Below are 13,654 nucleotides of genomic sequence, written 5' to 3'. Positions count from 1 at the left end.
TTTTCCGGCCCCGCGCCCCCTCCGGGTGTAGCGGGTTCCCCGGCGCGCGGGGATCGGAGCGCCCCGAGCCTGACCGGCCCCCGAGGAGCGAGCGAGCGTCCTGCGCGCCCAGCGGCAGGGTGCGCCTGCAGGGGGAGGCCGGGCCGCCCACCCCACCCTCCGCGGGAGCGAGCGGGCCGAGCCGGCCAGTGGGGGAGGCGGACCGGGGACCGTGCGTGGAGGGGACGAGCCGGCCTGGGCCGGTCATTGAGGGGTGCTTGGGTTGGTGGAGAGGTAGGCACCTCTGTGTGGCTGGGAGGAGTCTGGAGAATGGGGACGCTGGCAGAGAGCGGGCTTTGGAAGTTAGTTTTCTCGTTGCCTGCGGCTGGGAGGTGGCCTGGAGGGGCTGGGGCTGCGGGGTCAGGGACTGCGAGGAGGCCCTGCCGGTAACTTACTTCCCTTTTGGGAGATTTGCTTCCTCTGCTGCAGGGTTTGAGAGGCTGGCGAAACCGGGGTGCCAAGGGGGTAGGAACTCGGGGAGGAGTGGCCTTGATACCGGGGCAGGGGACCCAAGATTGTGGGACGGCGCTTTGGGGGCCATCCAAGGGCTCTTCTGAGCTGCCTGACTGTGTATACACGGTGTGTGTGTGTGTGTGTGTGTGTGTGTGTGTGTGTGTGTGTGTGTTTCCCCAAAGCTCTCCTTTTGGAGAACCTCCTGGGTGTATGGTTAGGGCTTTGTTTGGGGAGGGGGCTATCTACGCTGTATGATCTCATTTCCAGGTCGCCGGACAGACCCATCTGTGGGTTCTTCTACCTGTGCTCAGCCATGGCCAGTGAGAACTCCCCTCTGCTGGCCTACCGGCTCCTGGGGGAAGAGGGGGCTGCCTTCCCTGCCCGGAAGCTCTCCACCTTCCTAGGTGTGGTGGTGCCCACTGTCCTGTCCATGTTCAGTATTGTCGTCTTCTTGAGGATTGGTGAGTTGGGGGAAGAAGTTGGAGGAGAGGTGTGCCAGGCTGGGGCAGGGGAGGATCCCTAGGAGAAGTGGGGGCTAGAGGGCTTGAGTTGGAGGCTATTACCCAGTGGGGTGGGGGTAGGAAGTGAGGAGTGGGAGCGCCCAGGTGACCTGTTTTGCCCCTCACATCCAGGGTTCGTGGTGGGCCACGCTGGGCTGCTGCAGGCCTTGGCCATGCTTCTGGTTGCATACTTCATCCTGGCCCTCACCGTCCTCTCTGTCTGTGCCATCGCCACCAATGGAGCTGTGCGAGGGGGCGGAGCATATTGTATCCTGCAGCAGATGGATGGGGGTCTGGTCTCTTGAGGCTTTGGGGGGGGGTGAGGAAGGTGGTCAGTATCTTCCATCTGTTGGGACAGGGCAAGTTGTCCCTTAAGTGTTGCCCTGTAGTCAGTTTTGAGATGACGAAAGCCAGGTATAGAGGTCATTGGTGGCTTACAGAAGCTCTGTACCAAGCCCTGGATACATGTAACAGGGAACTCAGTAGCCATTTACAGAGATAAGGCTTGGCCTGGAGGCCAGCTCTATTTCATTTTTTGGGTTTTTTTTGGGGGGGCGGGGGGTAAGGGTCGGGGTTGGTCATAGCACTTGAATTCAGGGCCTGGACGCTGTCCCTGAGCTCTTCAGCTCAAGGCTAGCACTCTACCACTTTGAGTCACAGCGCTACTTTCAGTTTTTTTTGTTTTGTTTTCTGGTCGATATTGGAGTTAAGAGTCTTATGGAGTTTCCCACCTGGCTTTGAACTGCGACCCTCAGATCTCAGCCTCCTGAGTAGCTAGGATTATAGGCATGAGCCACCAGCACCTGGTTTCTATTTCTTTTTCTTTTTTCTTCTCTCTCCTTTCTCCCTCTCTCCCTTCCTTCTTTACTTCCTTCCTTGCTTCCTTTCTTTTGTGCTAGTCCTGGGGCTTGAACTCAGGGCCTAGACGCCAAGCTTTTGTGCTCAAGGCTAGCACAGCCACAGCTCCACTTCCAGTGTTTTGGTAGTTAATCAGAGATAAGAGTCTCTCGGACTTTTCTGCCCATGCTGGCTCTGAACCATGATCTTCAGATCTCAGCTTCCTGAATAGGTAGGATGACAGGTGTGAGCCCCATGTCCCACTTCCATTTCAATGTCTTTTTCCTTTACCGTGGCCCTCTGCTTCTATTAGTCATGATCAGCCGGACACTGGGGCCTGAGGTCGGGGGCAGCATTGGCCTCATGTTTTACCTGGCGAATGTGTGCGGCTGTGCGGTCTCCCTGCTGGGGCTGGTGGAGTCTGTGCTGGATGTCTTTGGTGCTGGTCTGTGTTCTTCCCACTGGGATCTGGGTGACGCTGAGGGTTTGCAGAGTCGCAGATCGTGGGTTCCTAAGGGAGAGAGTTCTCGACGGGGGTGCATTTGCTGGTTGTTTTTTATGCTGTGTAGCCAACTTCGTGCAGGAGATATGGACATCCCAGAGACCATTCCTGCCCATAGGGAGCTTATTTTGTGTGTGTGTGTGTGTGTGTGTGCACGCGCGCTCGTGTGTGCGCGTGTGTGTGTGCGTCTGCGCGCGTGTGCCAGTACTGGGGTTTTAAACTCAGGGCCTGGATGCTATCTCTTAACTTTTTCACTCAAGGCTAATGCTCTATCGCTTGAACCACACCTCCACTTCTGGCTTATTTTGCTGCTTAGAAATAAAAGTTGCACAGACTTTTCTGTGTGGGCCAGCTTCCAACCAGAGTCCTCAGATCTCAGTCTCCTGCGTAGCTAGGATTACAGGGGTGAGCCACTGCACCTGGCTAGGTCAGACTTTCTAACGCTGTCCCTGCCTTTCTGTCCTCAGATGCCACAAAGTCGAGTGGACTGCAAGTCCTCCCCCAGGGTTACGGCTGGAACCTGCTGTACGGGTCCCTGCTGCTGGGCCTTGTGGGTGGGGTGTGCACCCTGGGAGCTGGCCTCTATGCCCGCGCTTCCTTCCTTACATTTCTGCTCGTGTCTGGCTCCCTGGCCTCTGTCCTGGTGAGCTTTGTGGCAGTGGGGCCCAAGAGCATCCCTATAACTCCTCGGCATGGCACCAATGGCTCTTCTCTGCCACCTCGGTTTGGTCACTTCACGGGTTTCAACAGCAGCACCCTAAAGGATAATTTAGGAGGTGAGCTGGGCATGGTAGCCACTGGGGGTGGGGGCTGGGCCCTTAGCATCACTGCAGTGAAATGCGTTAGAAAGTATCAGGGGCCGGGTCTTAACCCCAGTACAGTGCTGGTACATGTGGGTTTGGCTTGGCCTGGTGGAAAGAGATCATAGAACAGTTGGGGTCTTAGAGGAATTGATGGGCTGGGAAGGTGGCTCAGTGGTAGAGCGCTTGCCTTGCATGCCTGAGGCCCTGAGTTCGATTCCTCAGCACCACATAAGCAAAAAAGAAAAAAGCCGGAAGTGGCACTGTGGCTCAAGTGGTAGAGTGCTAGCCTTGAGCTGAATAGCTGAGGGACAGCACCCAGGCCCAGAGTTCTTGAACTCAGGACCTTATGATCCTGTTTGGCTGGGGTTTTTGTTGTTTTGTTGTTTTGTTTTTTGTTTTTGTTGGTCATGGGGCCTGAACTCTGGGCCTGGGTGCTGTCCCTCAGCTCTTCAGCTCAAGGCGAGCACTCTACCACTTGAACCACAGCGCCACTTCCGACTTTTTCTGCTTTTTCTGCATGCATGAAACCACAGGTTCAATTCCTCAGTACTACATACACAGAAAATGCCAGATATTGCACTGTGACTCGAGCGTTAGCCTTGAGCAAAAGAAGCTCAGGGACAGTGCCTGGGCCCTGAGTTCAAGCCCCAGGACTGGCAAAAAAACAAACAAATAAAAACAGAGTCCTGTTGAGAGAAGGCAGGTCCAGCCTTCTGTGCCAGGAGCTGGCCCAGGGAACTCAGATCAGAACCTGGAACAAGGAGAATGGGGGAGGGGTCCTAGTGAGGGCAGTGGGTAGATGAGGGGCATTGTGGGATGTTGCCTGCATCCTCAGCGGGATGCTGACCCTCTTTGTTTCCTGGGAACCATCCCAGCCAGCTACGCCCAGGACTACACTACAGGCACCATGATGACCTTCGCCAGTGTGTTTGCAGTTCTCTTTAATGGCTGCACAGGCATTATGGCAGGGGCCAACATGTCAGGTGAGAGGCCCTTCCTGCTGGCGAGGGGGAAGAGGCTACCACCCTGAGGGATAGAGGGGGATGGCAGGAGGGCTGAACTCTCTCCCTCTGCGCCCCTCCCTTCAGGGGAACTGAAGGACCCCAGTCGGGCGATACCTCTAGGCACCATTATCGCAGTGGTTTACACCTTCTTCATCTACATCCTGCTTTTCTTCCTCTCCAGCTTCACCTGTGACAGGTACCTGAGGAGGAGGGGGTCCCTGGCCCTGGGTCCCTGAGGGTGCATGGGGTGTTGGTTAAGGTGGAGAGCATTAGAGCTGCTGCCTGCAGTGGAAGCCAGTCCTTAGCCAGTTGTGAGCACTTGGGTTGGGGGAGGAGGGGCTTAGCCAGGACTGGGACTTGAATTCAGACCCTGGGCGCCGTACCTTAGTTTTTTTTTTCCACTCAAAACTGATGCTCTCGGGCTGGGAAGGTGGCTCAGTGGTAGAGCGCTTGCCTTGCATGCATGAGGCCCTGGGTTCGATTCCTCAGCACCACATAAGCAAAAAGAAAAAAGCCAGAAGTGGCGCTGTGGCTCAAGTGGTAGAGCGCTAGCCTTGAGCTGAAGAGCTGAGGGACAGTGCCCAGGCCCAGAGTTCAGGCCCCACGACTGGACCAAAAAAAAACAAAAAACAAAAAAACTGGTGCTCTCCTGGGCACCGGTGGCTCATACCTGTAATGCTAGCTATGCAGGAGGCTGAGATCTGAGGATCATAGTTCAAAGCCATCCAGGGCAGGAAAGTCTGTGAGACTCTTATCTCCAATTAACCACCAGAAGACCACAAGTGGCACTGTGGCTCAAGTGGTAGAGTGCCCAGAGTTCAAGCCCCGTGACTGACAAAAACAGAAAACAAAAAAACAAAACTGGTGCTCTACCACTTGGGCCGTACATCTACTTCGAGCTTTTTTTTTTCTTTTTTCCTGGTTAATTGGAGATAAAAGTTTCTTATCCCGGCTGGCTTCAAACCTGGATCCTCAGATCTCCTCAGAGTAGCTAAGATGACAGGTATGAGCCACCAATGCCCAGCTTTGCCTTCTTTTTCGTTTTTGATGGAGTCTCTCCAGATAACCCTGGCTCACCTAAAAGTGTCTGTGTAGCCCAAACTGGCTACATAGTGAGTCTGCTTCTTACTTACATGGTGTCACTAGTGCTTTCTTCTAGAACTCCGTGATTATACTCATGCATTATCCCTGTCCTCTTCCCTTCCCTCCAAGAACCCTGCTTCAGGAGGACTACGGCTTCTTCCGTGCCATTAGCCTGTGGCCACCGCTGGTGCTGATTGGCATTTATGCCACGGCAATCTCGGCTTCCATGAGCTCCCTCATCGGTGCCTCCCGCATCCTGCAAGCTCTGGCCCAGGATGACCTCTTCGGTGAGTCCCCTTCTGTTCCCGTGGCAATCCGGGCACATCCTTCCAGGTCTTTCTTGCCCTCCCATGTCCCAGACGGACAGCTCAGGTACAATTCTGTTTTCACAGGTGTGATCCTGGCCCCGGCCAAGCTGGTGTCGAGAGGTGGCAATCCCTGGGGAGCGGTGCTATATTCTTGGGGCCTCGTCCAGGTGAGCCAGCAGGCTCTTCCCAGGCCAGGACATCTTCTAGGAAGAAGGATGGTGTACTGGTACTTCTGGAGGTGCAATGACAGTTTTTATTTTTTGTGCCAGTACTAGGGCTTGTATGCAGGGGGGCTTGTACTTTTCATTTCTTTCTCTTCTTTTCTTTTCTTTTTTCTGGCAGTCATGGGGCTTGAACTCTGGGCCTGATCACTGTCCCTGAGCTCTTCAGCTCAAGGCGAGCATTCTGCCACTTGAACCACAGCGCCATTTCCAATTTTCTGGTGGCTAATTGGAGATAAGAGTCTCATGGACTTTCCTGCCCTAGATGGCTTTGAACTGTGATCCTCAGCTCTCAGCCTCCTGAATAGCTAGGATTACAGTCCTGGCTTGATTTTCATTTCTTTTTGCACCAGTCCTGGGGTTTGAACTCAGGGCCTGGGTACTGTCCCTGAGCTTTTGTGCTCAAGGCAAGTGCTCTTCCACTTGAGCTCCATCTCTACTTCTGGCTTTTTGGGGATTAATAGGAGGGAAGAGTCTTATGGACTCTTTTCCAGGGTAGGTTGGAACTGTGATCCACAGATCTCAGCCTCATGAATAGCTGGGATTATAGGTGTGAGCCACTGGCACCCGGCTAAGGGCTTTTCTTGCTTGACTTTTTCACTCAACTCTAGTGCTCTAAGCACTTGAGCCACAGCTTGGCTTCTAGCTTTTTGCTGTGGGTTCATAACAGTTAAGCATCTCATGGAGTTTCCTGCCTGGGTTGGTATTGAACTGCAATCCTCAGATCTTAGCCTCCTGAGTAACTAGGGTTACAGGAGTGAGCCACCAATGTCTGGCTGCCAGGGCATTTTGGGGGGAGGGGGACACACTGGCATTGTGTGGGGAGTGCATTGGCATTGCTGCTCAATGTGCTACTTGTTGGTCTCTGCCCAGCTGGTACTCCTGGCAGGGAAGCTGAACACACTGGCAGCTGTGGTCACAGTTTTTTACTTGGTAGCCTACGCTGCGGTAGACCTGTCCTGTCTGAGTCTGGAGTGGGCGTCGGCCCCCAACTTCCGGTGAGAAACTCAGATGACGTCTGGGGTCCTGGAGGAAAGGAGGGAGAAATGGGAAGAACTGAGTAACTGAGTCAGTTGGGGAGAAGGGGGCCTTGGGGACTGGGGTCCACAGGGAGTTGTTCAAAGCCTCCCTGAGTCACCTCCCCGCTTCTTTCCCTCTGCCCACCCAAGCCCCACCTTCACCCTGTTCTCCTGGCACTCCTGCCTGTCGGGCGTGGCATCCTGTCTGCTAATGATGTTTCTCATCAGCCCTGGCGCCGCCGGCGGCTCCTTGCTTCTCATGGGTCTGCTCTCAGCCCTGCTTACAGCGCGAGGAGGTCCCAGCAGCTGGGGCTACGTCAGCCAGGCTTTGCTTTTCCACCAGGTTTGGGGGTGCTTGCGGGAATGGAGGATGGGGAGCCAATAGGGGAGAGCCTTGGAGCGCTGCCCATGGTGGGGCCTGTACATTTGAGCTGTTCCTCCATACCCTTCCCCATCCCTAACCTCAGGTGCGCAAGTATCTGCTCAGGCTGGATGTCCGAAAGGAACACGTGAAGTTCTGGCGTCCCCAGCTGCTGCTCCTGGTGGGGAACCCCCGGGGCGCCTTGCCTCTACTGCGATTGGCCAACCAGCTCAAGAAAGGGGGGCTCTATGTGCTAGGCCACGTCACCCTAGGAGATCTTGGTGAGCCAGGCTTCCACTAGCTCCCTGCCCTTCTCCAAATTTCCATCTCAAAGCATTGCATGGTTTTTTTTTTGTTTTTTTGTTTGGTCCCTTGTGGGGCCTGAACTCTGGGCCTGGGCGCTGTCCCTCAGCTCTTTAGCTCAAGGCTAGCGCTCTACTGCTTGAGCCACAGTGCCATTTCCGGCTTTTTCTGCTGATGTGGTGCAGAGGAATCGAACCCAGGGCCTCATGCATGCAAGGCAAGCGCTCTACCACTGAGCTACCTTCCCAGCCCCTCTCCCCCTTTTTTAATGCTGGTATTGGGGTTTGAACTCAGTATCCTTTATGCTTTCTTTATGCTTTTTTTCTGCTCAAGCCTGGCACTCTGCCACTTCAGCCACACCTCCTCCACTTCACGTGTTTTGTTGGTTAATTGGAGCTAAGAGTCTCATGGACTTTTTGTGTGTGTGTGGTCGGTGGTGGTGGGGCTGTCCCTGAACTCTTCTGCTCAAGGCTAGTGCTCTACTACTTTGAGCCAGAGCACCACTTCCAGTTTTCTAGTGGTTCATTGGAGTTAAGAGTCTCATGGACTTTTGCTGAAATTGAAGTATGATCCTCATATCTAGGCCTCCTGATTAGCTAGGAGGACAGGGGTGAACCACTAGTGCTGGCTCTGCTGCTTTTCTGATGAATAGCCCCAGCCCTATTCAGATCCAACTTGGCATTTGGCTTCCCAAAGACTTGATGAGCTAGTGCTACAATGCCCTCTTCCTCTCTTCATCCACAGACTCCCTGCCCTCCGACCCTGTGCAGCCACAGTACGGGGCTTGGCTGAGCCTGGTGGACCGGGCCCAAGTGAAGGCCTTTGTGGATCTTACCCTCTCACCCTCTGTGCGCCAGGGGGCGCAGCATCTGTTGAGGATCTCGGGTCTTGGTGAGCCTCTCTGCCCCGGGTCTCCTCAGGTCCTCTCTGTGGCCCCTTTAAATCCCTGCTCCCCTCCCCCAAGACACTAACCCCAGACTGCAGAATGCAGGAGGCACAAGATTAGACAAGGAAGATTAACCAACCGCAGACAGGGTGATAAGGCTCTACAGAGTAGCCCCAAGACAAGATTGTGAGAGACACATTGCCCTTGTTATCTGTTCATCTGTCTTTCTTTCCTTTTTGCTTGCTTTTTCTTTCTCTTTCTCTTTCTGTCTCTCTCTCTCTCTCTCTTTTTGTTGGTTGTGGGCCTTGAACTCTGGGCCTGAGCACTGTCCCTCAGATCTTCAGCTCAAGGCTAGCGCTCTACCACTTGAGCCACAGCACCACTTCCAGTTTTCTGGTGGTTTACTAGAGATAAGAGTCTCACGGACTTTCCTGCCCGGGCTGGCTTTGAACTGCGATCCTCAGATCTCAGCCTCCTGAGTAGCTAGGATTACAGGCATGAGCCATCAGCTCCTGGCTTTCTTTCTCTCTTTTTCCTCTTTCTCTTCTGCCCTGCCCCCCTCTCCAATTCTTCATTCCCTTCCTTTCTTTTATGCCAGTCCTGGGACTTGAACTCAGGGTCTGGGCACTATTGCTGAGCTTTTTCTGCTCAAGGCTGCCATTCTATCAATTAAGCTACACCTTCTACTTCTAATTTTTTGTTGGTTAATTGGAGATAAGACTCAAGGATTTTTTTTTCTCCAGGCTTTTTTTTTTCTTCTTTTTTTGTCAGTCCTGGGACTTGAACTCAGGGTCTAGGCACTGTCCCTGAGCTTCTTTTGCTCAAGGCTAGCACTTTTTACCACTTGAGCCACAGTGCCACTTCCAGCTTTTTCTGTGTATATGGTACTGAGGAATTGAACCCAGGGATTCATGCTTGCTAGGCAAGCATTCTACCACTAAGCCACATACCCAGCCCTTTTTTTTTTCCCCCCCGGGGGGTGGGGGTGGGGGTGGGTAGTTGGTGGGTTGTGGGGCTTGAACTCAGAGCCTAGATGCTGTCCCTGAGCTCTTTTGCTCAAGGATAGTGCTCTATTACTTTGAGCCACAGCTCCACCTTTGGTTTTTGAGTGGTTAATTGAAGATAAGAGTCTCACAGGACTTTTCTGCCTTGGCAAGTTTTTTTTTTTTTTTTTGTTGGTCCTGGGGCTTGAACTCTGGGCCTGAGCGTTGTCCCTCAGCTCTTCAGCTCAAGGCTAGTGCTCTACCACTTGAGCCACAGCGCCACTTTTGGTTTTCTGGTGGCTAATTGGAGATAAGAGTTTCATGGACTTTCCTGCCAGGGCTGGCTTTGAACCATGATCCTCAGGATCTCAGCCTCCTGAGTAGCTAGGATTACAGGCGTGAGCCACCAACGCCCGGCTGCCTTACCTAGTTTTGAATCCGATCCTGAGTAGCTAGAATTACAGGCATGAGACACCAACACCTGGCTCCAGGCTGGCTTTGAACTGTGATCCTCAGATCTCAGCCTCCTGAGGAGATGGGATTACAGGTCTGAGCCTCCTGCACCCATCTTGCTGTGTTGTTGTTGTTGTTTTTCAGAACCCAAATCAGAGACTATTTGGACTCTGAAGAGTGCTTTTCTAGAGACAGTGGGAGCATGTGAGCCTTGGGCTTTCTTGAAACATCTGTCTTCTGACCACTGAGTTCAGAGACAGCAAGACCACAGGGGACTGATGTGGTCAGTGAAGCTTTTGTGGGTGAGATGGTACTGCAGCCAGGCTTGAAAAGGCTCACTCGGCAGGGAGGAGTGGAATGTGGCCCCTGACACCTCCAAAGGATGCCCGAGGGAGTGGGGGGGCTGATGTTTGTGTAATGGAACATGACCAGCTCTGTGATTCTTAGCACAGTGGCCTCTAGCCTTGTAACCCAGGCTGCTCCAAATCCCATCTCCTCCTCCTCCCTTCCTCCCCCTCTCATTCTCTCCCTCCCCTTCCTCCTTTCCCTTCTTCCTACGCCTTTCTCCCCCCACTTCTTTGAAATATTTTTATTATTATAAAGGTGATGTACAGAGGGGTGACAGTTATATAAGTCAGAGAAAGAGTACCTTTTTTTTTGGCCAGTTCTGAGGGGTTGAACTCAGGGCCTGGGCACTGTCCCTGAGCTTCTTTTGCTCAAAGCTAGCATTCTACCACAGCCACAGCGCCACTTCCGGCTTTTTCTGTTTATATGGTACTGAGGAATCAAATCAAGGGCTTCATGCATGCTAGGCAAGCACTCTACCACTAAGCCACATTCCCAGCCCCAAGAGCACTTTTCTCTCTTTCCTTTTTTTTTTGCTGGTTGTGGGGCCTGAACTCTGGGCCTGGGCGCTGTCCCTCAGCTCTTCAGTTCAAGGCTAGCGCTCTACCACTTGAGCCACAGCGCCACTTCTGGCTTTTTCTGCTTATGTGGTGCTGAGGAATCAAACCCAGGGCCTCATGCATGCAAGACAGGCACTCTACCACTGAGCCACCTTCCCAGCCCAGTGCATTTCTTTTTGGACACTGTCACACTCTTCCTACCTTCTTAATCCGAGGATAGAATGTGTTCTCTACTTGGACAAAGGCTAAAGTTCAACAACACTAGACCTTGCCCTCCTGGGGTAAGTCAGAATGCTGGAAAGTGCCACAGGAGGTACAAGATGGGGTGTAATTCCAGCCTACTGAGAGGTTTTTTTGTTTGTTTCTGTGCCAGTGCTGGTTTAACTTCAGGGCAGGGGTCTTGTCACCAAGCCTTTTGCCCAAAGCTGGTGCTCTAACCACTCGAGCTGCATACAGCTCCACTTTCTGCTTTTTGGTGGTTAATTGAAGATAAAAGTCTGATGAACTTTCCTGTCTGGTCTGGCTTCATACCACAATCTTGAGTAGCTAGGCTTATAGGCATGAGCTACTAGTGCCTGGCATAAATGCACACATGCTCCCCCCCATCTCTCCCTCCCCTCTTCCCTCTGTCTCTCTCCCTCCCCCAGCTGTGGCACTGAGAAGATTAGGGACTTGAAGGCTGGTCCCTTGCCAGCTTGATGGCTCTGAGGGGTTTTGGTGTGGGTGGACTGTTTACTTGTGAGCTGGAGCCCAATCAGCCCTGAGGCTGGAGGCCAGTGACTCCACTGGGTAGAGCGTCTAGTTCCTTATCTATAAAGGGGGAGTTATAAGTTATACTTATCTCATAGCGTGGCCTCAAATGAGATAACACACCCGAGGTTTCTGTAGGGCACAGCCGCAGGTGGGCGTGTGGCTGTTACCTGTTTTCTCTTGGCCACCAGGCTGTGGTCCACTATCCTTACCACAGCTGGAAAGCCCAGCCCATCCTCTATTCCCAGGCAGAGTCTAGGTACCAATTCTCAGAGGGCCAAGGCCATGAGCTTTATTGTCAGGATGTTGTTTAGATTCAATTCATTTCCCCATCATGGAAAATGTTAAGCTGTATAAGGCTGACAATGGTCCTAACTTACTTATTCTCCATGGCTGTGGAGTGTGCCTTTGTTAAAAGCATCCTAAATTAGGCCAAGTGTAATAGCTCATGCCTGTAATCCTAAACTACTCCCAGAGGCTGAGATTTGAGGATTGTGGTTCAAAGTCAGCCATGGCGGAAAAAAAAAAAAAGAATTTGTGAGACTTGACTCTCCAGTCAACCACCAACAAACCAGCAATGGAGGTATGGAGGTATAGCTCAAGTGATAGCCTGCCAAGCCTTGGGTGGAAAATGTAAAGGGAGAGTGCCTAGGCTGTGAGTTCAAGCCCTAGTATGGTCATGTGTGTGTGTGAGAGAGAGAGAGTAAGAAATAGAGAGAGACAGACACTGACTATAGTTGAACTCGGAGACAGATTGCAGAGATAAAGGCCTGTGAGAATGTTTAAGGAAACCAAGTGGCTGTGCAAAGGTATATAATGTTGACCTCAGAGCTGGGGAGTGAGGATGTACCGTGTCCCAGCTGGTGCCTGCCGCTGTTCTGTGTGAGTGGGCGCATCTTGCATGGAGTCTCCTCAGCCTGAGTGTGATTCCTTTGTTCTTTGTGCCTCCTCCTCCTCTCTGCCCTCTCTGCAGGTGGCATGAAACCCAACACCTTGGTCCTGGGGTTTTATGATGATTCTCCTCCCCAGGACCATTTCCTGACAGACCCGGCTTTCTCTGAACCTGAAGATGGCACCTGGGAGGGAGGGTCCCCATCCCTGAGCACGTTGTTCCCTCCCCCGCGGGCTCCGGGGAGCCCCCGGGCACTTAGTCCCCAGGACTACGTGGCCACTGTGGCAGACGCCCTGAAGATGAATAAGAATGTGGTTCTGGCTCGGGCCTGTGGGGCTTTGCCCCCCGAGAGGCTGAGTCGGGGGTCTGGGAACCCATCTCAGATACATCACGTAGATGTGTGGCCCCTCAACCTGCTGCGGCCCCGAGGGGGGCCTGGCTATGTGGATGTCTGTGGCCTCTTTCTGCTCCAGATGGCTACCATTTTGGGCATGGTGCCCGCCTGGCACAGTGCCCGCCTTCGGATCTTCCTGTGCCTTGGGCCCGAGGAGGCTCCTGGGGCGGCCGAGGGGCGTCTCAGGGCTTTGCTGAGCCAGCTGCGGATTCGAGCTGAGGTGCGGGAGGTGGTGTGGGGTGAGGGGACCCCAGGCAGGGAGCAGGAGGAAGAAGTGGAAGGGGACTTTGTGAACGGTGGGCAAGGAGATGCCGAGGCAGAGTCTCTGGCCGCCAGTGCCAACGCCTTGGTGCGGGCCCAGCAGGGACAAGGCAATGGAGGGGGGCCTGGGGGCCCTGAGGGCGGGGAGGGCAAGGAAGGGCCCACCACTGCCCTCACCTTCCTGTACCTGCCCCGGCCACCTGCCGATCCTTCCCGGTATACCCGATACTTGGCACTGCTGGAGACACTGAGCCGAGACCTGGGGCCCACGCTGCTTGCCCACGGTGTCACCCCGGTCACCTGCACCGACCTCTGATGCTTAGGGTCAGGTGGAGAAGGTCCAGCTTCATACTAACGAAGCCCCGGCCTGTGCAGGGCCTGCCCTTGGGGGTTGCAGAATCTGGCATTTTCAGGGGGGACATCCTGGGACCTCATGCACTAATGCTGAGCTGGACCCCCTGGCACAGGAGTGGGGGTGTCTGCAGCCCTCCCCCTGATGCCCGGCCTTTCCCTTCACTGGTGCCTTGACCGGAGGAGCTGGCCTCCTGTGACTCTAGGCTACCTCAGCGTCCACATCCTGGCCACAAACTCTCCGGGCCCCCCCTTGGATGGTGGTGATTTTGTTTTGTTTTCTTTTTTTTTTTTCTAACTGCTGATCATAAATAAAAGACTTAGACACTAAGGTCCTGGCTGAGCA

The 13,654-nt window shown here is 53.7% G+C and overlaps 1 protein-coding gene across 3 annotated transcripts; it reads left to right on the top strand.

The window, feature by feature from the left end:
• Nucleotides 1-13,639, top strand: Slc12a9 (solute carrier family 12 member 9). 3 transcript variants are annotated; one of them, XM_042686623.1, is made up of 14 exons: nucleotides 2-119; nucleotides 760-953; nucleotides 1,125-1,259; nucleotides 2,143-2,274; nucleotides 2,799-3,107; nucleotides 4,010-4,117; nucleotides 4,223-4,334; nucleotides 5,351-5,508; nucleotides 5,614-5,696; nucleotides 6,624-6,748; nucleotides 6,920-7,112; nucleotides 7,237-7,411; nucleotides 8,178-8,324; nucleotides 12,384-13,639. In XM_042686623.1, exons 2-14 carry the CDS (start codon nucleotides 806-808, stop codon nucleotides 13,271-13,273), a joined length of 2,715 nt encoding a protein of 904 aa, XP_042542557.1. In that variant the 5' UTR covers nucleotides 2-119; nucleotides 760-805; the 3' UTR covers nucleotides 13,274-13,639. The 3 variants fall into 3 exon arrangements, with proteins under 3 accessions (XP_042542559.1, XP_042542557.1, XP_042542558.1); XM_042686624.1 differs by lacking the exon at nucleotides 2-119 and adding an exon at nucleotides 253-273; XM_042686625.1 differs by lacking the exon at nucleotides 2,143-2,274 and having other exon boundaries at nucleotides 1-119; nucleotides 1,125-1,283.
• Nucleotides 13,640-13,654: the final 15 nt, after the last annotated feature.

Source organism: Dipodomys spectabilis, unplaced genomic scaffold (assembly GCF_019054845.1).
Source record: "Dipodomys spectabilis isolate Male_0828 unplaced genomic scaffold, ASM1905484v1 ptg000098l, whole genome shotgun sequence".
Taxonomy (NCBI): Eukaryota; Metazoa; Chordata; class Mammalia; order Rodentia; family Heteromyidae; genus Dipodomys; species Dipodomys spectabilis.
The sequence above is the reverse complement of the archived record's forward strand: the minus strand, read 5'-3'. Positions and strand labels throughout refer to the sequence as shown.

Coding starts and splice junctions, on each gene's coding strand:
- Slc12a9 (XM_042686623.1), top strand. CDS start 806: ATGGCCAGTGAGAACTCCCCTCTGCTGGCCTACCGGCTCCTGGGGGAA. Junction 4,118..4,222: donor GGCAGGGGCCAACATGTCAG/GTGAGAGGCCCT, acceptor CCCTCCCTTCAG/GGGAACTGAAGGACCCCAGT. Junction 5,509..5,613: donor GGCCCAGGATGACCTCTTCG/GTGAGTCCCCTT, acceptor CTGTTTTCACAG/GTGTGATCCTGGCCCCGGCC.